Source organism: Boleophthalmus pectinirostris, unplaced genomic scaffold (assembly GCF_026225935.1).
Source record: "Boleophthalmus pectinirostris isolate CB_2022bp ecotype Guang Dong unplaced genomic scaffold, ASM2622593v1 HiC_scaffold_1, whole genome shotgun sequence".
Taxonomy (NCBI): domain Eukaryota; kingdom Metazoa; phylum Chordata; class Actinopteri; order Gobiiformes; family Gobiidae; genus Boleophthalmus; species Boleophthalmus pectinirostris.
The window spans coordinates 16,057,300-16,085,201 of NW_026570970.1; the positions used below are offsets into that span (position 1 = coordinate 16,057,300).

At 38.7% G+C, this 27,902-nt stretch overlaps 1 protein-coding gene across 1 annotated transcript; it reads right to left on the bottom strand.

Annotated features, from left to right (window-relative positions):
* Nucleotides 1-291: 291 nt before the first annotated feature.
* On the bottom strand, nt 292-27,692 carry pde11a (phosphodiesterase 11a). Its single transcript, XM_020931806.2, has 20 exons — nt 26,901-27,692; nt 26,287-26,445; nt 21,704-21,793; nt 21,029-21,169; nt 20,843-20,907; nt 19,700-19,832; nt 18,887-18,962; nt 17,167-17,234; nt 16,986-17,078; nt 15,659-15,709; nt 12,550-12,696; nt 12,350-12,457; nt 10,707-10,816; nt 9,817-9,907; nt 6,312-6,412; nt 6,073-6,150; nt 5,285-5,348; nt 5,129-5,203; nt 3,962-4,045; nt 292-955 (listed from the first exon to the last, which is right to left on the bottom strand). The coding sequence occupies exons 1-20, from the start codon at nt 27,690-27,692 to the stop codon at nt 728-730; spliced, it is 2,754 nt and encodes a 917-aa protein (XP_020787465.2). The 3' UTR covers nt 292-727.
* Nucleotides 27,693-27,902: the final 210 nt, after the last annotated feature.

Consider the following 27,902-nt stretch of genomic DNA (forward strand, 5'->3'; position numbering starts at 1 on the left):
GGCCATGCATTTTTCATTAGAATCTTAAAACAAGGCACAGTAGGGGAGGGAAAGGAGCACTCAATTTGCATTGCAAGCACTGTCATAGGTCCTGCTCATAGACTGTGTATATATGTGTGTATATATATATATATATATATATATATATATATATATATATATATATATATATATATATATATATATATATATAGTCTATGGTCCTGCTGTACAGCACTCCTCGATCTTTCACAATCAAATTGCAATCCCAAGTGTACTGTACATTTAAACTGCACTTATAAATAACATTATATTCAGAAGCCTATATACACATTTACAAAAAATAACTCTTGTCCAAAACACAATGTGCGAATAGCAAACACTAATGCAAACCAGTATTCTTCATATATTGTGCTGAAAGTGGGTGCAATGCCCAGAAAAGGAGCAGTTGGTCACAGTTGACATGTGACAGTGTTTTAAGTGTTTGTCCCATAGACTGTATGGTTCATCCTGACGTTGTGTATCTGTATCGCTGTACATCTGTAAGGAGAACCTTTAGCTGGCCAAACACGTGTGAGAAGCCCTCAGCCCTCCACACTGACGGGAGCAGAAAACTCAACACAGCACCGCTCTCACGTTTAAAGCTCATCTTTCAAAAGCTCCACACTCTACGTGAACTGCTCTGCTTTCTCTGCAGGCTGCTTTAAGAGGAAAAAGCTCAGAGGCCTATCTCAGGCAGCAGCAAAAGCTAACTCACAGGTTTAGAAGGTTCAGGAGCACCACTGCAACATGGGGAGCTGCCCATTTTAGCTGCAGCGCCCCCACCTGGTTCAGAGCTGTCAGCACTGCGTGGGCTTGCTGGGGCAGAGATGCTCTGGCCGCGCTGTCTCTTTTTGTTTAGTTCTTCCCATTTGGATCTGTTCGCTTGGATCATGTCAAGCATTGGCTGAAGTTTAGGATTCAGCTTGACCAGAGTCTAGAGAAAAAGAGAACAAATGAAAGTTGAATCACACACATGTAAGACAAAACTACAGAATTAGCATAAGAAGCAGAGCAGCATTCATCAAACACATTTTGGGCCACACTGCAATAAGAGCACACATGGGATGTGTGTGCAGATTACACCACATGCCTGGCTCAGATTAGGGACCCCTGTTGTGTTGCGTTAGTCCTGACTTGTAGTCATAGGTACACGCTGTCATCAGATTTAATAAATGACCTGAGAGACGAGGGGTTTGTGCTCCTCTGTTCTCTGAATACCGTCTATTGGATTTCCTCACAGTTCTGTGTAATTAGTTATTGTTTCATTAACCCCGCTTCACATGGAAACTGAAAGTGGGCTCAACTCCCACTCACAAAACACAGGCTCCTCTTTGGTATAGACCAGAGGAGTGCACATTTTTCTGTTTCTATTTGAATGCTTTCCCTAAAGAGTAGATAATATTTTTTTTATTTAACATCAGGCACACAGTAAAGATTAAAGTGATGCTTCACTAATGTTTGTTCTACAATACTGCCACATTTAAAAGCATGTGTGGGCTAAATAAACAGGTACATTTGTCAGTATGGCTGCACTGGGATTGCATTCTGACTTTAATGGGCACTTTTACAGCCAACCAACAGAAAAGTGAAATTTGAAATTGTTGTGTAGGTGGTTCATTCTAACTCAGCGCCATAATGTCACGTGTTTATGAAAAGTTATGAAAAGTGTGCGACTAAATAAATCATACTGTTGTAATTACTGGAATGTGTGTGCTACTAATTATGAGGCACTTTACCTGCACACAAAATTGATTTCCATTTGCTGTGCATTGATTCAGTGAGAGCGCTTTGTGTGTGCCTTAATATGGACTGCTTTTCATGAGTGGGGGGCTGATACTGTGTAATGATTCTGTGCTCTGCAAATGTTCACTCCTGAGGAAGATTCTGATCTACACAGAGCTGTCAAAAACTGTCAAAAAACAATGATTAATATAGCTCAGAATATAGTGCAATATAGGCCCTTTAAGAAATACTCAAAGATACAGTGTACATTTCTTTGTGACTGGCTAAATCTGCCTTTCTGTTTGTGTCTGTGCACCCATAGCCAAAATATTTTTAGGCCTTACTTAACGTTTCTTTCTAAATAATTAACTGCAGAACAAATGCAGAGCAGTTCTGTCACCTTGCAAGTTTGAGTTTACGCTGACAAATGCCTTTCCCTTCTCTCTCTCCTGCTTATGGGCCAGAGAAAGGCTTCATTTTGGCCATTACTTCTGGGGTGATTTTGATACTAGCAAATCCAGACAGAACAACCATATCATCACTAGAACCACCATGTACCATGAAGGAGCTGTGGTCTACACTCTAGACCCTTTAAAATGTGTAAACTAAAACATTATAAATTCCAGAATGGAGGTAAAAGTAAAATGGAAATGAGGGCATTAATCTCAGAATATAACAACATATAAAACGGAAATCTGGCAAAAATTTGGCAAATGAAAACCTCTTGGATACATGTGAGTGAAATCAGAGCCCAGTTTAAAAACATTTAAAATATTATGATGAGAAATCCTCAGAAAAGTTGAGCCCACTATAGTTTTCACTTCATCTACAGATATATTAGACATTTCACCATAAATTATACTTTATGTGAAGCTCAAATACAATTTTGAGGTTAGAAATTTGTAAATTCTTTTTTTTTTTGTTATAATGTCGTAAAACCCCTTAGCATTTAGATCTTTTAATCACTGAAAATATATTACATCAGCTTCACTTTGCCTCCAGCTGCCTCTATTCCAGAAGTTTTAACTAACTAATCTATTATTTTATGTGGCCTTTTTTGATTTTGCGACCGTTTGTTTTGTGTTTTGGGGAAACTGATCAGATGAGTTTTGACATGGTTGTGAGCTGGGACCTACAGAACCAGGCTTAGCTAACAGAGAAGGATTAATATTCCACAAAGCGAAGGAGCACCACCAGGAGCAGAGATCAGTAAGATCAAGCTGGAGATCTCTTACGCCCACGGACCCAAGCCTCTGAAAGTCCTGTGTTCCTCCCCCGTTTTGCTTGATTTTAATTGGCAGCAGCATCATGATCACTAGGAAGCCCCCATGCAGATAACACAGCAGTACTCTAATGCTTTTGTCAAGGTTACATACTTCCGCAACGTTTAACAAAAATCCTCTACTAATTTCTAATCTGATTTGTCTTTCCCTCTACAAGACAATGTCATCTCTCTCTTACTGTGAGTGAGAGGTAGAACTGAATGAAGCGCTCCGTCCTTCACTCTTTTTTACAGCTCCTTTCATAAATTGACTTCCAACAATCTTAGCAGGGCGCAGTAAGTCCGCTTTCTTCTCCTGCCGCCCACACAGCGCTGATGGGAGGGGCAGCTCAGGCTTTGACGTCATTCAGAAAAGCACACACATTACAACACTGGTGAGGAGGACGCTGTATGGATTTCCATTGATGGATCCAAAAAGAAGCCCTCTGATGCAGTTACTAACACAAAGGCCAGCTCTTCAGTGGTACCTCTGGTAAGATAACCAGGGTACAGGCATACTTTGTGTATGGTCAATGTCAACAACATACATCCAGTACATTCTGAGTAAACTCACTGAATAATCACAAACCAAATATATTATATAACTCACTGCTAATATATTTCAGTGATCATTCAGCAATTAGACGAGAGCTTGCAACTTGGATACCAACAGAAGAAGTTAAAGTCCAGTTTTTTCTGCAAAGACATGACATGACCACTCACCTCTGTTCACACACTAAACAAATATACTCTGAAGAACATGATGCAACCTTGAAGTTATTTCAAAGCTTTCAATAAAACCCATTTGTGAAAGGGAAAATTGAAGCGTTGTGGGTGACGGTTTACTGCTGGCGTCAGTAGCGTAGAGCTACAATAGCTGATGAAGGACAGATGCGTGGCTGATGTCAGAGGAAGAGGATGAGAGCGTGAAGGCCACACAGAGTCACACAGTCGTACCTCGTACAGCGGAGAGCAGATGCCATCAATCCACTCCAGCTGGAGCCCCGGCAACTCATCCTTCCTGTTTCGATCAAAGATCGCCTGCAATGTACAACTGACAATCAGACATTTCATTGGAATATTTTTTAAATTTGTGTCTTATTGGGATTAAAAAGATACAAAAACATTATATTAAATACAATATTCACATGTAAATAAGAATAGTGTTTGATGAGCTTGAAACATTTAACCAATAGTGAAATATGGGTGTTCGTAAGTATTTGTAACCTCCCCCTCCCATCCTCGCTGCTCTACTTGATCCTAGGTCTGTTCTTTCAGTTCCGGTGCCGTCTCTGCTCTGCAGCCTAAACCTGAGAGGATCCAGAGGCTGTGCTTCAGAGATAGTCACCAGGCTACCACTTAAAAGTTCATATTTAATTTCCAACTCCCACACACCCAGCTCTAAACCTGAGGCTACGACACGACTTACTTAAGAGGGAGCCAATGTGCCACGTTCTGATTAGTCAACACCATTAATTGTGTGTAAAAATCTATGTTAATATCTCAGCACCTTGAATAGTTACAATATAATAGTGTTACTTAAATACAGTTTCATAAATTGGCTCAGAATATGACAACACTGTTAACAAAAGAGATCTTCGGAAATATTTTCACACTTCTCTGTTCAAAGTATTTGCTGTGCTTTAGATTTTTCAAAGAACAATTTCCATAGTCCGCAGTTTGCTCTTGGCGGCCAGCAACGCGTTTAAGTGGTCTAGCTGACAATTCACTTTTCTCACACTGGGCTCTCATGTTTCTCTCACAGTGAGTGTGGAACTGCAGAGAAAATATCTTCATCAGCACCATCGGATGTAGAGACAGAAAGACAGAAGGAGAGACAGAAAGAGAGTAAGAGAGAAAGAAAGGAGGAGAGACAAAGGAGAGACAGAGGAAAAGAGACAGAAAGAGGGGAGGAGAGACAGAGGAGAGACAGAGGAGGGGAGACAGAAGAGGAGAGAAAGAAGAGGAGAGACAGAGGAGGAGAGACAGAAAGAGGGGAGGAGAGAGAGAAAGGAGGAGAGACAGAAGAGGAAAGACAAAGGAAGAGAAACAGAGGAGCAGAGACAGAGAAGAAGAGAGGGAGGAGGAGAGACAGAGGAGAAGAGTCATAGTAAAGTTACTCACTGATGGTGTAAGCTTCAGCTCTGATCTCTCTCGATCTCCCTGCTCAAAGAACTCACTGGTAACCAGTTCAGCCACCTGCACACACACACAGAGACAATTAAATACACACTCCTCATTTTGTCCTGAGTACAAAATGGAGAAAAAAGCATTTCTGACCTTCTTTGAAATATCCCAAGGTTTGGTCACAGCACCAAGATCACACGCTGTCATCATCATGGATCTGAAAATATGACACACACGAGGTCAGAAGTTTTATCTACTATGCCAACATACTTGTACGTTACTGGTTATGACTGTAACTGTGTGTGGAAAAGGTTCCATAGGTCATCTGGACACTGTTTTTAAATAAAAAACACTGAACTCAGTCCATTATAAACTCTACTGTCTCAGGCCAGAACAATCTCAATTAAAATGGTTTCAGGGCAGGAGTTGAACTGTCTTGACTTCAGAAACAGTGTCCTGACTGCCTTTGGATCACTCCTGGACAAAAGAGGGATTACACAGTCTCATTTGTGACTGCATTAATTACTAAAACCTGCAGAGACGTAAAACAAGGTACAAGGTGCAGTATGAGTATGAGTATAACTGTTTGTACTTGGATGGGAGACCACTGGGCAGACACTTCACCCACATTGCGGAGTATGAAAGTGAAGTGTGTGTGAGTGGGTGGGTTTCTTGACAGGTGCAATGTAAATCCAAAGTCTTATATTAATTTGTTATTTTTCAGAATTAATTTATCGCTCTGATTGTACAATATTCAAATAGTAAAAGATATAGATATTTGCACATGAAACTTGGACAGAAAATAAATAACCACATATTATCAATACAACATTTTGTCATTTTCTGTCAATTTCTCTAAAATGCATTTTATATATATATATTTTTTTATATTTATATTTATATTATATGTAAAAGTGTAAAAATGCGGCTCTTCCCATTACCTGCACATGTCCCTGTGTGCCTTCACGTTCCAGTTGTACTCCCCTTTACTCACCAGCTCAAAGAATGTGTTCCTGTTCCTGCGAACACATCAGCACACAAGCGTAAACTCACTTAAATCCACAAGGGGGCAGTGTCCGCTAAAAGACGCCTGCTAATGACATGCTGTGACCGTCTTCATAATGCATGAGGTGCGCTGGCTGTATCGGGAGAAGGAGCTGTGTGCTGCGGTGAGACGTACTCGAAGTAGAGCGTGAGATCTGTGGCCAGGATCGACTGTTTGAGGAGCTGCATGAGGTCGCTGTACTCTGTGGACGACAGGTTGGAGAAGATGTTGTGACCCTGCAGAGGAGGAATACACACAAAACAAAACAAAAATAAATAAATAAAAGGAAAGGCATCAACGAAAATACCTGTTTTATTGTACTAAGATAGATCTGAGAACGTGAGCGTCAGCAGTACCTTTTGTAGTTTAAAGGTGCACTGTGCAACTTTTCTGGTGGTGGGTCCTCTACCCACATGTCTCCATGGAGATATTGCAATTGTTCCATGGTATGACATTAAACATACACATGGAAATCAGCTGCAGAGTCCCCCTGGCTGGAATGTCCCCCTGAACTGTACCTTTATGAAACTAAGTTAGATAATCTATATACATATTAAAAATAATATTTTTTTTTCTTTATATTTATTGTAATAATTACACACTCAAGTTACAGTATATCTCAACACATTTGTTTATGTTGAGCACAAGCAAGTATTCTGATTTGGGAAGGATGAGCACCCTGCTTCTATCCTCTGTTGCATGATATGACACCTGACAAGAGCTGATTATGTTCATGGCAAGCAGGTAAGGAAATAATTAATAGTTCTTCCCAAATCAACAGTTACAGATGTTATAGGACATGGGGAACAAGAAATCTGCCGCTTCAGGCAGATTGGTAAACTGACATAAACAAAGTCTGATGTTTGGTGTCGCTACATTCACATTTAATTTTATTATGATAGAACGATGATTTTCGAACTCAATACTGCACAGTGTGTGTCTGTGGCGAGAACGTCCCCTCTCTCCTGGGCGCTGCAGTTACAGGGGCCAAGAGGGAGGAAGGGGATTTGCCAAGAGAATGGGACGTTCAAGTTGGTTCGTGCAGGTATTCATACACATCTACTATTTATTCATTACGGGTGTTTCTATTGCTCAAAAATACAATAATTCCTTCGGTGAATAGGGGTGACTCTCCACAGACATGGATTGTAATGTAGTGTAGTGCTGTAACCTGCCTCCCTTGCGATAGACAGATTTAGTCTATACTGTGGAACATTTTAGACAACGTAATTATATTTCCACAGAGACAAGCAGGTGGCGGACCCTTTCACTATACATGTTACGCAGTGCACCTTTAATATACCATGTTGCATATTGATTATCAGTAATTAAGAACATATGACTGAGCCCTTGTAAATAAATATGTTTAAAAATGCACCATGAAAAAAACCACAGTTGTAAAAGTAGCAAAAGTTCAGTTTAATGCTTGTCTCTGATGTATCTCATAGTCTGCCATTCTTCAATAAATGTCTTACTCCATGCAAATATCTATTAGACTAGCAGTGTCTCCTTTATTAGCACACAGAAAATATGTGATTTCTATCATATCTATTTGATCTTTATTTCAGAAAAGCGTACATTAAGGACAGATGTAATGTTAGAGTATCATGTACACACTGAAGCAAATCTACTCAAAAGCTACAGGCTGACTATAAATCATACACTTAATAATAAAAACTGTGCCCTCACTGGCCCCCAGGTCACACCTTGGACACTTTAAGCCCCACAGCATCATACAAAGTGAGTTATCCAGGTGTAGGATAAGTACACAGGCCCAGCAGCAAAAGCATTTTATTGGTACTTTGTGCAATAATAACATTAAAGGTGTAGAGGAGACAATAGCAAGCCCCTCCCCTCTTCTAGGTGGATGCTCTTAATAAGTAAGCATCATTTCTCACTTGAGGCTCTCTGGCATTATGTATTATATATTTATGCTCCACTTAGCTCTTCTCCAGAAACTGTGCAGAGAGTGAGAGAGAAGAGATAGAATTAAGTCTAAGAATGGGCCATAAATTGAGCACAGCTATGGAGTTTCTGCCATCAGCTCGCGTGTTCCCATTAAAGGTCCTTTATTATTTAAAAGTGACTCTTGTGGGCTTTAAGTTGTGTTATAATGTTGTTACCTGTTCAAAAACATACCTGGAGTTATGTTTCATTCACACTTTTGAGTAACCATTTTGTATTAGTCTATACATCTCCAAAGCTCAGAATGTTCTGTTCCACTTTGTGATGTCATGTAGCGGTAGTTTCCAAGTTAGCAGCTCCTTTTACCTTGTGTTCAGTACAGATCGGCAATTCCAGGGCTGAAAGTATCCAAATGATTCTAGTGAATGTGTATGGAGTTTAACAACACAGTAGAGCACTTCCTGTATTATCACATGACATCACAAGGTGGAACAGAGCGTTTTCTGTTTGAGGGAAGATGCAGGAATGGTGTCAAACATGTGTGAATGAAACAAACCACAACTCCAGGTATTTTCAATGAGGAAACAACATTATAACAGATTAGAAAATAGCATAATATGGGACCTTTAAATATTGAACCAGCCCAGACGTAAAGGCCGCTCCCATCACAGTGGAGCGAGAAATGTGAATGGCAGAGGGAAGTTTGGCCACACTGCAACGGGAGTGATGTTTCTTAAGTTTACATTTTAATTAATGGATTTGTAGAGACTGGCTGGATTAAATCGTGAGCCTCCTATCACTCTCAAATTAGCCACACTTTTCATTTATATGCTAATAGGACGCTAGTAGTTCAACTCTGCTATCAACAGAAGCCATTATGATATTCCAAGTAAACATTTGTCAGCTTACTGTGTTGTCAGCACTGTGATAATGAAGCCACTAGAACCCACCCCTCTAAGCCCCTTCGTAGCTGCTCCCTCAAAATGTCTTTAATTACAGCCTCATGCGAATTCAGTCACCTGGTAAAATGTCTCTCTCACCCAATTACCAGCAAATCTATGGGCTCTGTAATTACATTGATTTGAGGGCAGCTCCAGCCTTTTGTTTACTCACTCATATATATATAGCTGCACATGTTCGCCTTTGGGCACACTGGGCAAAAACAAGCTTTCTTAATTTATGGACTGCAAAAGAAACAATATTGATTCTTTCTGATATAGAGTTGGTCTCAAAATAGTAAAGTTCTCCAGGAAAATTAGCACCAGGGGCCATGACAATAAAGTAAAGTTAGTTCTTAGTACCTGTTAGAATAGGGAATATTAAAATTAAACAGTTATTTGTCATTTAAATTGTGTTGGTGGCAAATTTATATTGTGATAGTGTATATTGTGAAACGATGTGCCATTACGGCAGACGGTTGTTTTATCTTGTTTTTAAGTGTAAGTTGTAAGTTTTTAAATGTAAGCTGTAGTAGTAATACTGCTAAAACCTCTTTAAAATAGTGACATGTACCTTGTTTTATATAGAAACTTCAGGTACCCTGTTGAGATTATTAACATTAACTCTTAATGGCGTAAATACGTCTGAGTGGTTGTTAAGATGTTAGGTACTGATGCACTCTTTTCTAAATATGCAAATAATAGTTTGAATATTCATGAGTTCAATTATGATTTAAATAATAGTGAATGTTATTTTCGATCTGGATCTGGTGTATATGTGTCATTTGTCACGTCACCTCGCTTTGCAGGATCATAACAGCGTGGTTGAAATGGTGGTGCTCTAGTGTAGCAGAGGTCCCATAAAGCAGAGCCAGAGCTGAGCCCGTCCTGAAACACAAAAACATGATTCCACTAAAACACTTTCTTAATTTCAGAAAGAAAAAGGTGCTTTTCATCAGTACTTTTCAAAGACCAGCCAGAATGTCCTGGAATCAACTCCCAGGTGGACCTATACAATTTTGTTATACAATTTGTGTGTGTACAATGACATTTGATTTACACTTGACACACTGTATGTTTATTATGTGACTGAAATAAAAACAATGCACCATTCTGACATGGAGTGTACAGCAGGTCCTAGTGATAAATGCTACTGAATACACATCATTGCAAAATGTTACAAGAGCAAATTAACTAGCGTTTCATTGAGCCATTCATTTATTGCAGCTCATGTTTTATTTATGTTATGATTTATTTAGAACCTGGATTATCCTGTTGTATGTTTATTAATAACCTGGTCTTTATCATTATATTTTCTGTAGCAATATATTGCACAATATATTACAAATGTAATTTTATGACTGACTGATGATCAGTGTAACGTCTCTGTATGACACAGCTTTAGGCTTGTGTAATTACAGTCTTTGTAAATGAATAGAAGATGAGCCTCAAACAATTCTCTAGTGTGTCTCTATTCTGCGCTTTAAAAAGCTTGGACTTAGATAGACAAACCCTTTTAAAGCATTTCACTACTGGCTCTTGTTGATGGTGGTTTGACTGGTGCAGACTGCTGCAGGAGGGACACAGGTTAAACAGTGTGTAAGAGGCACGGCCATGATGCGGTAAATGGTCACATATATTTTTTATATATTATTTTATATGTGTGTGAGGAAAGAAGAGGTCTTACTTTGCCTGAAATGCATTGTTGGTGCCACGGTGGTCTAAGTCATGGCAAACACAGCCCACGATAAGAGCCAGGATCTCCACTTCTGTGAGAGTCTCTTGAAACCCTGCTGTCTGATTGGTGCAGAGCAAAGAAATCATAAAAGTCATAAAAGAGCTATGCAATGGCAGCACATTTTACTTTGTGATCTGATAATGCTGTGAACTGCACACTGAATAAAAATGGAAAACAGTCGAACAGCAGCATCTTCCTAAAAAAAACAGTATCTCCCTAAAATGCCACTGGGACTGCAGTAAGGCAGCCACGCAGAGAGATTTATGGCTTGGATGAATGGGTTCTGGAGGCCATGTGCTGAGTGAGTCACTATGGGTCACTGTGGGGATAGGAGCAACCATAGCACTGTCCTTAGACCACTTATTAAAACATATGCACAGTAGAGAGGAGTGGAAAACAGCTTACATTTGACTATTTCAGTTTTCTATTCATTCTGGTCTACGTAGATGTTATTTAGTGTGATCAAGCCACATCCCAAAAATCAGATTAAGTGGTTTTAATGGTAGAGCGGAGAACTGAAGTCACTCTGCTGTGATCACGATAAAATTAACATCTGGTGTTTTCAGCAACGAGTTAAGACTTAACTTAATGAAATTTAGCAATTAACAAAATTGACTACTGTCCAAGTAATGAGAGCTATTTCTTTTTTCCTCTCAAATTGAGCCTTAGATAATCCCAAAACTTTCTGTCAGGACTATTTAGTAGCAAGGGTAACTAGTAATCTGTGGCAGGGGTTCCCAACTACCAGTCTGGGGCCCAAAACCCATGGGCCATGGGCCATCTGGTACCAGGCCCCACAGGAAAATATTACAGATCTTTAAAGGAGTTTACTTATTTTTTTACTCTGCCTTCATATATATGTGTTTTAGTCTGAAAATATATTGCAAATGAACCTGATAAACAGCAAACATGAGTATTAAGACGGGTTTTTTTTTAAACTATGGTTTTATGCATTTTGTGCCACTATTACTGGCCCCGCCCCCTTCCACCAGTCCCTGAAAAATGTTTTATGCTTATTAAAAAGGTTGGGGACCAGTGCTTTATGGTTAGGAGCGACAACAACTCATGTGTCATCTTTAGCACCATATAATCACAATGAAGTTGTTTGTGTTTGGTCAGTGATGGGAGGAATACTTTGAAAATGTATTTAGTTACAAAATACTGAATACAGGAATTTAAATGTATTTTGTAACATATCAAAGTACTGTATTCTGAATACTTAGAATGGTTTTAAATTAAGTTGCATTTAAATTATTGTTAAAATTATAATTATTAACATAGGATTGAAAACAGCTTTATTTGATTCACTGTTTGCCATTTCTTATCACTGAATAGAGAAGGAAAATTTTCACATGCACACATTATAGGAGCAAAGTTTTCTAGTTTTCTCACTACCGCCATATATTCCTTTGATTTTAGGAAAGTAACTGTACTCTGAATACAACCAAAGTTACTCAAAATTTGTATTCAGAGTACATGTTCCCAGTGCATGTATTCAGCTACTTCCCAACACTGGTCATGGTTAACATTATTGAACACAGAGATTTACAAACAGCTGTGCATTATCATTCTGTCATTTATTTATAATTTACCGTTAGCATAGCAAACATGCACTGGCAGACGTTGAAGGCATGTCTCCAGTTGTGATAAAGAACCATTCTGTAGTTTTTCCGGACTGTCAACAGCCATCTGCAAAGTGTCTAGAGGAGAGCAGAAACACACAAGCACATAGGTCAGCTGTCATCACAAAAAAAGAAAACTATTTTCCCAGGATTTAGCAGCATAGCCTCACCTCATAGTCAATCTTAAACTTCTGCAGCATTCCCAACTCCATAAACATCCGCAAAGCAGCTGTGATCATGGCGTCCACGTCCAATGAGAAATCGTCAAAAGACAATTTATCGATGCCCAGTTCACAGACAAGAGGGATGTTGGCTGCCTGGAGTTTGGAGCAGGGATCACACAAAGAGAAAAAAGATGGAGAGGTTAAAGGATGCAATAATATTTTGTTATAATAGAAATACAGAGATATGCTAATTAAGAGGCCAAACTCAAGACGAATGAACAGACTCTACTCTCACTCTATACATCTGTGGCATCTGGACATATCATAATATTTTTCTATCCTAAAGGCGCTTATGCAACTTTACCAGTGGAGGGTTTGCAAGTCTTCATGGGAATGTTATTAATTCACCTGGAACGTTCTATAGTATGGCATTAAGCTTATCTATCTCCAGGGAGACAAGCAGTTTGCAGGCCAGGTTGCTGCAGATCTGTGTGTTCTTCATAGAAGAATGCATGTTTATCAAATTTATTTTTGAGAAATAAAAACACCCGTAAATGATAAATGTTGTATTTTTGGAACATTATGAGCAAAGATGGTTACAAGCAGGTTCTCCACCAGAAAGTACATCTTTATTGTTTATATGTATTAATATGCACATTTCTAGGTAAGTATGTATTCATGTAAAATCTAGAAATAAAATGTTCCAAAGGTTACCACAGACAAACAGCTCCAAAGTAAGCTGTACTCATTTCTGTCTAGACTCTGCACACCTGACTGGGCGACAGGTGCGTTGGAGGAGAGGCACTTAACTGTTTTTAAAGAAAACTCCTGCACACTGTCTCACTCTTGATTTTTCTTTTAGTGGTACGACATTTCCGTCCCTTAGACCTTCCTCAGTAAGCTGTATCAAGATTTCCAAATGACAAATATTATATTTATATTAGCTACATTTCCTGCTGCCTGCTGGACTGATTGTCAGAACATAAATGTGTAAAAGTTGAAAATCTTTTAAGCCAAATTATCTATATGTTTATGCTTTATTTGCCCCCTCACAATTTCTTGATACATTTCGTTGCCTACATTTATTTGACTGATAAAATCTTACACTACACAAATATGTACTGTTTGAGTAATGTCTAAAATAAAACACTGTTTAATGACTGTTACCATGAAAATATTAGCACTTGCAGCATAAACGCAGCAGAATTATTCCCCATGTCTTACTTTGTCACACAGCTGTCAAAAGAGTGAATTTATCTGATGTTCTTTTTTCTAGATTCTCAGCCCTGGTCTGAAAAAAATGCTGGGGTAATGTGTAAATTAAAACAGTGCTTAATGTGTGACTGCTACCATAAAAATATTAGGACTTGTAGCAAGAACACAGCAGAATTATTCCCCATGTCTTACTTTATCACACAGATGTCAAAAAGTGAATTTGTCTGATGTTCTTTTTTCTAGATTCTTAGCCCTGGTTGAAAAATGTCGGCTGGCTGTGTTTGCCTGTGCCATTTGCTCCTGGTGAAGTCCCAGTCAAGTGTGTGCCGTATGTAGAGCAGTTATGAAAGAGGGAAGTGAGGCAGAGGCTGAGATCACACGCGCACTCTGAGAAGCGGGGTTCCTTCTCTGTGATAATGGCCACAGGGGAAAATCCAACACATGAAAGTGCAGGAAAATAGGTCATATCTATATTTCAGAAATGCCACGCCAATTAAAAATGTAGATATTTTCATTTTCTCATCTTAATAAATAATACACAAGGAACTATTTGCTATTGATTAGGCAAATCTATTTACAAATATCACAATATCCTTTGCGGCAAACAGTTATAGGGTTTTGAACCACCGCAGAGAAAGAGAAATTATGGAGAGAGAACTGGCTGGTCATAAATCATCTTTGGTGACTTAATTTCACGTCAATAGGGACAGTCCAAAATTATGAAAATACTGAAATGGGTTCATATAAATAATTAATAAGTCTACATATAATATAAATATAAATACATTAATGAGTAAATACATGCACCTAAAGGAGATCAATTACATGCTGAAAGCTGCACTGACCTACTTTCATGTTAGGTTTGTGGGATGGAAACATAAGCAACAACGAGTCAACAAGGCCCCATAGATGGCATTTTTACACTTAACCCAAAAAGAGATGAAGGAATATTATGAGCATATCAAATACTCTGCATTACCACCCCCAGGTTTTGGTTTCTGTTGGTACTTGAGAATCATTGAGAGCTTTTTTTTTGATAAAAGTGCAATGTCCAGCTTTACAATGGCTTACAAAAAAGAATGAAAAAACAGTTATGGTTAATCTCAGATAATCAATGTTTTTAAAAAGGAGTCCTCATATTTTACAAAAAAACAATTCTTTAAAGGACCCATATTACACTATTTTCTTATCTATGTTATAATCTGATTTCCTCATCAAAAAACATACCTGGAGTTGTGTTTCTTTACAGTCTGTTCCACCTTGTGATGTCACATGGTAATACACAGAAATGTCCCAGTGTGTTTTTAAACTCCATACACCTTCGCTAAAATCATTTGGATGATTTCAGCCCTGGAATTTATAATCTCCACTGAACTAAAGGTTAAAGGAGCTGTTAACTTGAAAACTACCACTGCATGAGCCTTTTGAGCTTTGGAGATATAGACAAACTAATACTAAAGGATTACTCAAACATGTGTGAATGAAACAAAACACAACTCTGGATATGTTTTATGATGAGGAAACAATATTATAACATGGCCTAAAGCTCACAAGAGTCAATTTTGTGTAATATAGGACCTTTAAAAACTGAATTCATTGACTGTGATATACTATCTCCACTGAACTAAAGGTTAAATGAGCTGTTAACTTGAAAACTACCACTGCATGAGCCTTTTGAGCTTTGGAGATGTAGACAAACTAATACTAAAGGATTACTCAAACATGTGTGAATGAAACAAAACACAACTTTGTGTATGTTTTTGATGAGGTAACAACATTATAACATGGCCCAAAGCTCACAAGAGTCAATTTTGTGCAATATAGATTCTTTAAAAACTGCATTCATTGACTATGACATACTATAAAAACTACAGCCTAAACAAACCCGAGCAGCTGTTACCTTAAATTTGTCAACTTCAGTCTTTGAGCAAGTGGCATGGTAAGACAGCACCTACAAGACAAAAACACACAGAGTTAGCATCAAGGGCAGGTGTGCAGTAAAAAGCACCACATTTCTGATGAGGACGCTGATGGCAACACCAAGCTCCCTTCAAACCGCTGCAGGAGCTGAAGTGTCAAATCTGATTTCATCGGCTTTTTGCCTTTATTTCCTGAGAGAACCCCTCACAGACCTGCACTCACTTATTGGATCATAAACCCTCATGTTTATTCAGCGCTGCCAGGAGCAATGCATCTACTTATTTAATTTTGTGCCTCTACCTTAAATGTTGTAACTCCACTCCCCTTTCTTTCCCATACAGTAGAACTAACTGCTCTAAAAGCGCTCCATTGTAATCTGCGACAATGGCTGACTAGTGCTGAATGGCTATGTACGCAAGCAGAAGAGGGATTGCTTTTCAGCGTCTCTCATTAATTTTCAATAAAACCTTTGTGCAGAGGTTATCTACAAAGAGGGATCAGCACTTTTTTCATTGCTAATTCTGAAAATATGAGACGTAAAGGACAGTGCTGGTTTGATATTGGCTTATTAGGAAAACAATAATATAAGGTAAATATTTCATTGGTTGTGGTTACATGTGCACTCCAAATCTGCTTATTATCAGAAAAGTTCAGACATCAGATAACAGGGCTGCTTTTCACAATGAGCAAAAACTTTTGTCTTTTGAGCTCAGTTTTAACATCATATCATGGGATTTTAACCAGCTAAGAAGTGCAAAGGACACTAGTGAAGGACTGTTGGATTTTGTGAAATTAACTGATTGTTTTTTCTGTATCCATGAAGACCGTGCAAGAAGGAGCTGGCTATGGAGTTCACTGCCACCATATGTGGCAGCAAATGTGGCAGAAGTTCTTCCAGAGGAAACACTTTAAGGGATGAGCTCATTTCATCAGCAACAGAAACACCAGAGGGGGTTAAGGCGTTTCCTGTTGTTTTCACCTGGCTACCCCTGAAGGCCTCTGTGATGCTGCAGGACACAGAGGATCGACACTTTCCACTCCTCAAAATGCCCTGACACAGATCTGCTTACCTGACCATTCCTCATGTTAAACTGCATTGAGACTGAGACATAAAAGCAACTGAGACTTGCAGCGTAAATGTTGCTGCAGCAAAACTTGAATTTCCTGCAGATCAATAAAGTCTCTCTCTCATAATAATCAGATTTTGGTGTGCATGTGAACATAGCCAGTGATGGTCAATAAATAGCTGGTCATTTATTTTTACATATCAGAAAGCAGGGTATATATTGATAAGTTTATGTTCTTACATCCAACGCTACAGACTGTTTGGCCCAGGACTTCTTCACCTGGTCATACATGATGGTGTTGTTGATTCCCAGTCCACAAAAGATGACAAATGCCTGTCACAACAAAAATCACATTAGCAACCGCAACAGATGTGGGTTCCTTTTAATGTGTGTATTTCTGTACATAGTGACAATACAGAACCTCAAAAAGACGTTGATCTGCATCGTCAAAGGGTTTCCCATCCAGTCTGTTAAGTACTTGAGCAACACCTATTACACAAAAGATTAGATTACGACAGACATTTGTAAATACCAACCAGTCCTGCTATCACCAGTATTGTTCCATGTCATGTGGGCAATAAGCATTTTATTCTACTCAAACTCTGACTCTCTCAAACAATAACCATAAATCTGACATAATTCTCTGTTGACCTGCCTCTCTTTGTAGCCAATTAAAAAGTTAAAAGGCTGTAGAAATTGATGTTGTATTTTAATTAATCAGCTATCAGCTATTCTTCCTGGAGACCTATGTTGCATGTTTTTTGGGTTGAAATAATATGAAGGCATGAATAAAGGAATGACATGCAATAATGAAATACTGTCTGACTGAACTCCAGTGTTGAATATTGTTAAAGCTGGATGATCCGATGCAGTATGCTATGTTTCCGTTTTCAAAACATAGAAAATTAAAAACTAGAATAGTTCATTTGCTGAATTTTACAGATTTTTTTCTTGGCCAATGATGCCTCTCCTGTTGCTTTAAAACCACTCCAGCAGCAGTATTAACATAATGTCTTTAGTTATTATTCACAATAGGTCTTGTTTACAATAGGTTTCAGATGAAGCTATCGGTGTAAATAATCCACTCACATCCAGCTCACAGGCGTCTACTTTTAGGTCTAACATGTCTAATTTCATTACAGTAACAACAGTATTTTGCTCTGACGGGTTTCAAAGCACTGCCTCTAGCCTTGGTGGCAATACAAGGATGTTCATTCAACTGCGTGTATCCTTGACGGGAGAATTTCATCTCCTGTTGCTTTGTTTGTATAATGGTTTTTCACTTCAGGTCCTCAGGTGCCACCCACGCACATGGATCTCTCCCCCTCACACGTTCTCTTCCCTGTGCCCCTCCTTTCTCCATAAATTCACTTACACCTACGCAAAAAGGACCCAGGACACGACACATGACACAAGAATACAGCACATACAACGATCTGCTCCACACACACACTGGGCCATCAGCTACTACCATTGGCCCTCTCCTACCACAATATCCAGCACCAAAACCAGGCAAGAAATCAATGATTTATCAGTGTGTCAGAGTGTTTGCCTAGGGCTGAATAACAAAGACAAAGCACACAGTGAGAAAAAGGGAACTCCACTTACAAGTGTGGAGTAGAGTGTAGGAGCTCTATGGAGCTTCTAACATATAGTACACACACTACAGATCTACTAACATACAGTACACACAGTACAGAGCTGCTAACATACAGTACACACACTATGGAGTTACTAATGCATACTCTCTACAGAGTAAGGTTGTGCAAAAATATAAAAAATATTGATATGTCGTGATTCTAAATATGGTGGTATTGTTATCATGAGCTAATGAATCAATACATTTGATGAATAAAATAAATGCATGTCATATTAACTTTGTCATGGTTAAGTCGCGGTTTAATAAATACTGTTGCTAAAATGTATTTGGTTCTTAAAAAACAGCAATATATCACAGAGTATCAAGTGAAATATCATGTATTGCCATATCACAATAATATTGTGTGTATCATGTATTGTATGTGATTCCCAACCCAACTACAGGGCTACTAACATACAGTTCACACACGACAGACACACGGGGAGTCACAGGGAGGTCAGTCACAGCATTGCAGTGATGTGTTGAAAGGTTATTTGCTTACCAATAATCTGATGGTTGCTGTTCCATATAGGAACACAAAGCACAGAGCGGATGTGAAAGTCTGAAAACTGGTCGGCCTAAAAGGAGAGGAGCATTTCAGTAACAGTTAAAGTAGTTTGAGCATCTATTTTGTTCAGGTGAGAAAAAGGCACAAATATTGATTGCATTGATATCAATATTTGATTAGATTTTATTTAGTTTTTTCAAAAACAAAATTTAAATGTCTCTTAGTACTGATTTCACATAAACATAAAACAAATCGGAATTTTCATTTAAAACTTTTTTTTTTTTCTCTTCAAGTCTGAGCTCCAAACTATATACGTTTACTTTTAGAATTGGCTGTAGACCTCTTGATCCAAAAACCCATATCATGACTGATTTACAATCTCTTGTAAATCTTTTAATTTATTACCCAGCCCAAATCAAAAGTGAGAAGATTCTCTGCACTACAGACAATTTTCCATCTGTTGATGTGAATGATGATGTGAAGGGGAGTGAAGATAATTTTAAAATCTAGTTTTACTGTTTACAAAATATATTCACATACCTCTCTGTTATGTAAATGCTACAAGTAATTTTGTACTTTTAGCACGCATTATAAACAGGAAGGATATTTACAGTCAGAGACATAAAAAATATTCACATGGCAAAGTAAATTAAACTGTTTATTTTTATCATTTTCAGACGAGTCTGGAGTTTAATTTTACTACATTTTTTGTATCACTCCCTTCCCCCAGTTGGACACTGTATATAGTATATTTACTAAACTTGACGTATTTAGAGAAATCCCTATTGACAGTCATTAAGCAGTTACCTCGGCATCAAAGCGTGGATCTTGATAGGCATCACTGATGTTTACAGGCAGTCCTGTGGAGGCTACCAGCTCTGCAATGCTGTTGTTAATGAGCCAGTCTGAGTAAGAGGATTTCTCCATGCTGTCTTTGAAACTGTCATGAAAGAATGACACACAAGACAGTCAAATGTTTAAAGTATGTTCAATTTTGTTTAATGGACATTTCATAGCACACAACAGTATGCCTCTCCTGCTCCCTGAACTAGTAATGAACACCTAATTGTGTGATTGTCTCCTTCATTGCCAAACGCCCACACACCTGCAGGGCTACAGCTTCCGAATAGTATATGAGCTAGACTTTAACACTGTTTACTTTAGAATAGATATAGCAAATATATATGTTTGAAATGTCTTGTTTTGTCTTTTGAGAATATAACAGAAACAAGTGCGTTGTTGACTGTTGTAATATCTTTAATCAAATAAAGTGCAAGTGTGGATAAATACTGCACTTTGAAGTGGAAAAAGAACAATATGCCTTTCTAGGCTGATCTCTGCTTTTCTACTGTGTCTCTTGCCGGTCATTTAGCTGCTCTAGACATCTCCACTAGCTCAGCATTATCCTCCCCGTGGGGAAGGTCGGGTTTGTGAGACACATTAGATCCTACACTTTGCTCTTGCCTTTTGACACAAAATTTATTTACTTAATTACACACGTAGATCTACAACAGCGGGGCCTGCTATTCAGATATGAACATTTAGTAGGATTAGCCATGCCACAAATGTAGTTATTTTAAATATATGTGTTACATGAATTAAGCTAAAAGAACTGCATGCATTTTCAAACAGCTGGTCAGAGGCCCTGTGTTTGTCATTGATCAATGACCATGTACAGTAGGATTACAATTTGAGTCATTTAAACTATATCAAGCCTTCACCCAACTGTCCCTTACAGAGGAACACATGATCAAAGTCCAATTCACCATGGCTGTTACAGTACACCTGGTATTTACAATCTACAAGTGAATTCTGCACAGTTCAGCAGAACTTTCATTACCAGTATGCATGTACATCGAGTGTCTGGATCGTTCACTTTGGTCATAACTGGTTCCTCCATTGTGTAATATATACTGTATGATTGTGCCTCAGGAGGAGGGGAGTACATACCTGGTGTCAGTGTCAGCACTACACTTAGGAGACAGCAACTCAAATGACTTTGTGAACTTGACAACCTGAAAGGTTAGGAAACACATCACTATCAAGGAAACTTGTAAATGCACAAATAAACACACACACACACACACATATGTCTATAAGCTCCGAGTACACATTGCACAGAGAGAAAAACAATACCGGTGACTCAATGTCCTCCAGCAGCTGCACTGAGCAGCGCTCGCACTTAAGCAGTGTCTGGGCACGGTGCATGATCTTCCTGACAATCTTCTCCAGGTCAGTCTGCTCCTCAAACAGGTCATTGACGACCTCTAAGAGCGCCTGAACAGCACAATAAAGAGGGCACAGGATTTAATCTCAACATACACTTCAGAGGATATGTGTCATGTGAGTTAGCCCATTATTATTAATGTCATGGCATAAAACAAAACACCTAAAAAGTGCTTATCCCGATATAAAGTGGGCTTTAATCTAAAGAAGCACCCATTAAATTTCAACAAACAGAAGTATATGGCCTAGGCCATGTCTGCATTCACTGATCTGATTTCTCATTATCTTTCCTTCATCACAAATCAAGGTATGACATAATTAGTGGTGCTCTAAACATTCCTCCAAGCATTAGATCACAGCCCATATACCACTGGAACACAGGCCCATCCCCCTCAACAGATGCAGAGAAAATGTCCACACTGGGCCTCATGCAGCTCTGCAGTGGCAGCAAGTGGGCTGAGATCAATACACAGTCACAATGTCAGCACTGGGGTGAGGGGGGTAAGGGAGGGGAGGGGGATGAGGGGCTGGAGGGTGAGGGTATGAGGTGAGGGGGGTGAGGGGTACTGGCCCCAGCATCCTTACCCGACTCCTGTCATATTCCTTTCTGGAGGCAGCGAACAGTTGAGCGTTGGAGATGGCAATCCCACAGAAGGGGAGGTACATCTGCAGCACCTGCAGACAAATAGATATTTGAATCAGATATTTGAAAATGTGAGCTAAATGAAGCGTAATTTCTGGTCAAAGTAAGAGGTTCTAAAAAATAACTTAATAATGACTTGATCTCTGCTTCATTTTGTTGCCTAAAAGCATTAATAGCATCATTACTTCTGTGAACAAATTAACTCAATTTGACTAATATTTTACCATTTTACTATTCTGACTTGCAGTGCCTTAGGCTAAAAATGTAAATTTTGTAATACGCTCATATTCTCACATAAATAATGCAAGCATTCGATGTAGTGTGGTAATGTAGATTGGAAAATCAAATCAACATCTTATTTTGACATTGACTACGTTATTTTTCATAACATTAGAAATAATTGACAATGTAGCACATGAAATCATAAAATGCCAAGAAAAACATTCTAGAGCCAAAATGAAGACCATGAAAGAATCCATAGATTTTAGGGGAACATTTCCTGTTACAAGCCCTTAGTGTAAAGCATCTATCTTTAGCAACTGTCTACTGTGTAAACAACACAATGGGCACAACAGAGCCACTAATATTTACCACCCTCAGTGCAACCAGAGGCCGCTCTGTGTGAATGGGAAGTTAGTCAGCTGCAGTCGCTGATAGAGGAGCACTCTGTCACCTCTGAAATGTCTCCGTTTAGCCATCAATGACCAGAATGAGCACAACACCAGTGCTGCAGCAAACATAACTTATGAGTGTTCTAAAAATTACACATATTTTAGTATGACAGACTAAGGAGCTAACCTCTTGCTCTCAACCATTGATTCATATAATCACATGAATTCTTGACAACTCTAATTGCAAGGTTCGTGATAATTATAGACCTTCAGTGATATACTTGGGAAAGCTACAACTCCTTACCTAATGCATATAGATGTAATTCTCTGTCCTTAAATACACTAGCACTAGGATGTCTTTAAATGCACATGTTCTAGCTGTGATATTCAGAGAAAATTCAGAGGAACAATGCAACACATTGACAACAAGCTGACTTTTTTATCGGTTAACAAACTGCACGTCTCAAAGGTAAGTTTGAAATTAATTATTTGTTCCAAGCAGGTAACATTATGATTAATAATGTTTTTTTTCTTTATTGTTGCAGATTTATTTAACAGTTAATTAAGAAAACACACAATCTCACTGACCATGCATTTATTTCAACATAGATACAACTGGACAGACCAGACAGCCTCTGCAGGGCTGAGCTTTGTGACTGTGACCCCCACAAGCTCCCTGGTCAGTAGCGAAACGTCAGCTTCCAAATTAAGTGGGTTCAGCTGTATCTAGTTTTTATATCGAAATTAACACCAATACCAATACATTATCTTAAAATGTATATAAATTATAATGGTTTTATGTCTGTTATCTAATCTGTGATGAGGTCATATTAATCATACATCAGGAAGGAGCTGTCCTCATCCTGCCTGAGGAAGGTCAGAGTGACTGAAACATCATTGAAGTAAACGCATGAGTGAAACAGTGTGCAGGAGTTTTCCTTCTCTCTACACACCTGTTGCGCAGTGTGTTTAAAGAAAACACAAGAATGAAAACATTATTTTCATATCGATTTGAAATTTGAATTGTCTATAATATTCATAAATCCACAATGTTAAATAGAGGAAAAAATACCCTTTGATATGAATGATGGTTATAATGAATACATGACATTGTCCTATGATTATGCATAATAGTTTAAGTGACTGAAGGACTGACACAGTAAGTTCACAGAGCAAATGCCATTTCAGCTGTCCAAAGGAAATCTCCAGTGAGGCTTTCCCTGAAAGGTAGTGGACATCAATAGCCCCAGTAGGAGCACATTCATTAGCAGGCTGGACTTTGGGGATCTGGCTATGGATCTACGGTGGAGCTAACAGGCAAAGCCCAGAAAAGAGCTGCTCTCTAATTACATTCTGTCAGCAGGCCCATTACACACGGTTGCATTACAAACAGGATGCTTTACCTTTGGACCAGGCTGTATAGACTGTTGTAAATATAAAGGTAAGGGCCTCAGGCACTGTGCCACTTCCTCTCTCATCTGTAAAATGTTAAAGGTGAGATCCAAACACACAAGCACCTACTGTAGCTGGACAGTAACATGTATCCATCCTTCACTCAGGGTGAAGATTGTATTGTATTGTAAACGTCCTGATCTAGTTACTAGTGGAGTTTAAAAACACAGTCAATTAACTTTTTACTAAACTTATTCTATGACCACAAGCCTTTGAACACGGTAAAGAGGACAGGGAGAGTACCCACAGAACCAACTGAATAAAAGAAAATGTAACTTCACTCAACCAAACAACTTTTTACAGTGTACTTGCAAGCATATGTTATACCAGACATTTGTTTTGTTCTAAGGGTCATCAAATATTTATGCAACATATAAGGCTAAACTTACTGTAGAAAGTACGTCACTGCTGGCTACAAACACCTCAGTAAATGCACTACAGTTACTGCAATACCACTCTGACAAACCACTGCTCTCTTAAATAGAGGACTGGAGTGAGTTTCTCACACTAGTCTTGTATTAATGATTCATACTGAACACATGAGAGGGACATGACTGGGAGCACTCAGTAAAATACGACTGAGGCTTCACGGTGTCCAACATCTACATTATTTAAGTCTGATCAATAGTAGCAGCTTCAACATTCTTAGAAAATGCTTTAAAATATATGCCAGTTGTTATTGTTTGAGTTTCATATAACCATTCTGCATGATAAAGTTAACTGAACTGCTGTATTCTAATGATCACCTGGTATTTTTCCTTTAACTCTTGAAACCTCTACCTCCTTTGACTGCAGGAAAAGACAATAGTCAAGTCCAGATATGAACGCACACTGCAGAGACTGCATGATGAACACAGCTTATACAATAGCCATATATTTCTCCTCACAACATAATGAGACAATGCAATTACACATGGGTTGAACCATCATAAGCTTCCCTAAGGACTGTAGGATATCAACACAACATAATTAGGATAGTGTGGGTTTAAAGCCAGTCCTATAATGTGTTTAAAAATCCTATAAGGTTTCAATATGTGAAGGGCAGCAGCTTATTTTAATAAAAGTAATACCTCCAGCTAATAACGTTTACAATAGCAGTGAGCTTTAATGGGATGCTTTTTCTTAAGATCCAGAATGGAGTTCTCTGATGCTAACATTGCCTTTCATTACTAATTCAGCTGCAGCCATCCTGAGCATTAGAGTGATGGTGATGCAAAGTGACGTGCACTGAAATGTGCTCAAACAAAGAAATCATCATCTGAATTTATTATAAACAAATGATAAATTAAAGAAGACATTTGGTGTGGTTCAAATATTGTCATCAGATCAGACGTTTGCTCTTGCAGCCTTTAGGCCATTACATGCATAGGGAATCAACAGAAAGCACTGAAAAATCACTATCAATTTTAAAACTGTGCTATTACACATTACATTATAACAATTTTTATAAAGGTCAAAACATAGCCAGGGTGTTTTAATACATAAGGTGTTCGTATACAAACACACTGTGGAATCATTCAAATAACAAAAGAATAGTTTTATTCTTTCCCCCAATGTGCCAAAAGGAAAATTAATCCACCCACTCCCCAGTTCCACAAATAACATATTTTTTGTGAAATTCACACCAAAAAACAGCTCACAGGTTTCACAAACTGTTTGGTGCCAAAGCACAAAACTTTGAGCTGGTTTTGAATTGACTAAAGAGCTGAAAGACTGAGAGTTGTAAGCCAATAGTGACAGAGTTTGGAGACAAAAACGGTCCTAAGACCAAAATGTGATTTTAGAACATTTCACTTTTTAGAGCAAATGGGACACGTCTATTAACAGTTGAAATGATACACTAAATTGTGGTTATTTTTTAGATGATTATAGTGATTAAAAAAGTGTAGTGGGCCAAATGTACACATATGGCGTCAGTATGTGTAGGCCTGTCACAATAGCAAATTTTGAAGTGTGATATATTGCTGAAGTAAATATAGATGATAAACAATAAACTGAAAATATTTTATGCCACTGATAATATTTTATGCCAATGATCTAAGAGCAGATTTAAACCACAAAAACTATTCTAAATCTACAATATTATTAAAAAGCCTCAAGCTGCAATAAATAAATAGCAGTACGAAACACTGTAGTACTCAGTTTGCATTGTTTTGCATCATAAAAGTTATTAATTCAACCTTTTACGGCTTATCGTATAGCCAAAAAAAGTCCCTATAATGTAAATGTAAAATACCCACAATAAATATTACTCCCAAAAATATATTGTTCCATTTTCATATATTGAACAATAAGTTGATACCATGAAAAACCTATCAATATGATACATTATGGAGTGAACTTTTATGATCATTGCCTTCAGCTTGCTGTGATATGGGCTATTAATACTTCTCTTAAACTCATGAATGGCTATGAATTAATGACTAATGATTGAGCCTTTTGAGACAAAGGCATGATCTTACCTTTTCATCGTCTTCAGTGAAGAGTTCTCCACTTGAGGTCTTGTTGATGGCCTGAGCTACTCCAATAATCTCCCCATCACTGTTTCGAATGGGCATGCACAAAAGTGACTTGGTTTTGTAGCCTGTCAACTTGTCAATTTCATCACTGAATCGACGGTCCTACAAACCCAGGACACAAAAGATAAACACAAGTGTGGATGTTTTATCATAACTCTATATTAGAAATACTAATATGAATTGGGAATAAATAAGGGGAATATTGAGCTGTGAAAGAAGAACTGTGTCTTGCTTGAGATTACTGAAGGGACTGTGTATTATTTCAAACCAAACTAGATACACAAGCGTCATATTTGTGCACGGAGGGCCCAGGCACTGACCTAGATCTGCCACAAAGAATGGGCAACACTTTGTAATAGCAAATATGGTAAATGTGCATACATAGTATAGGGTGAAAGTATTATTCTACAGAAGAATTTTTTAATCGCGCATTTCTTGCACATTTCCATTAATTAAGCATCAACTGTGACAGAAAAAGTGATACTTTGATCCCCTGCGTCTTTCCCTGTGAGTGACTCATGCAAAATGCTCGCACGCTTGCACACAGAAGCAGGCACCTGATAAGCGTCAGGAATGTTCACTGTCTCTCCGTGTTCAGCCACATAGCCAATGATGCCTTTTCCCCAGGGCACTTGAACTTCATCAGAATTCATTGAGGGCAGAACTGTGGTACCCGCGTGCACATCAAAGAATTTAGACACTAATGTCTTTTTATTTCCTGTGCCTTCCACTAAAAACAAGGAGCACCGGTCTGCGTCGACCATAATACAAACAAACACGAGGATTTTATAGCTCAGGCTTGTTAAATCCAGATCATTTGAAATGTCTTTGACCAGTTCTAAGAAAAACTCTCTTTCGTTGTGCTCTTTGAGGTAATATTTAAAATCCACAGCGGTGGATGGGTACTGTGGGATGTTAACTCTGGACTCAAGCAGAGCGCTCAGGATGTGCGCAGTGGTCGGGGGTAGAGAGCTCGCTTTTCTCAGCAGCGCTCTCCTCCTCATGCTAGTCAGCGGCTCTTGTGCCCTAGAATTCACATATTCGTCATACGTTCTGTTGACATTAATCGCCTTTGACCTCGCAAAAGTTTTTCGGAGCTCTTTCTGTGAGGCTCTCCTCTGCAGCCCATCACATTTACTCGCCCAGCTGTCCTTGCACACGGAGCTCTTCTCCTCCCGAGGCTCGCTCGGAGCCGCTGCCGCTGGATTACTTTTGCTCGCCTGGTGATTCTTGAGCCATTTCTCCACCATGCCATAATTCCCCTTTCGATTCAAATAGTCCTCGAATAAGTCAGGGTGCGAGTCCAAAAAAGTTTCAACGTCAGAGAAGAGCATTTTTGACACTGCCATGGCTCTTCTTCACAGGGTCCTCAGTGCACCAAACCCATGAAGTTGAGCGAAGAAATATCATTTATGTTCCTTAACTGATGCATAAGTAAGGTTTCATTGTAAAACCCCAACTTTCAGGCTCTTTTGTGTCGGGGATCCCTTTGAGGCTCTCCATACATTTCCAAAGTCCACTCAGGAGCGCAAAGGCTTCCTTTGCGCGCACTTCCATCC

Coding starts and splice junctions, on each gene's coding strand:
- pde11a (XM_020931806.2), bottom strand. CDS start 27,692: ATGGCAGTGTCAAAAATGCTCTTCTCTGACGTTGAAACTTTTTTGGAC. Junction 17,235..18,886: donor CAGCAACCATCAGATTATTG/GTAAGCAAATAA, acceptor TTTGTGTAATAG/GTGTTGCTCAAGTACTTAAC. Junction 15,710..16,985: donor AACAGTCTGTAGCGTTGGAT/GTAAGAACATAA, acceptor TTTGTCTTGTAG/GTGCTGTCTTACCATGCCAC.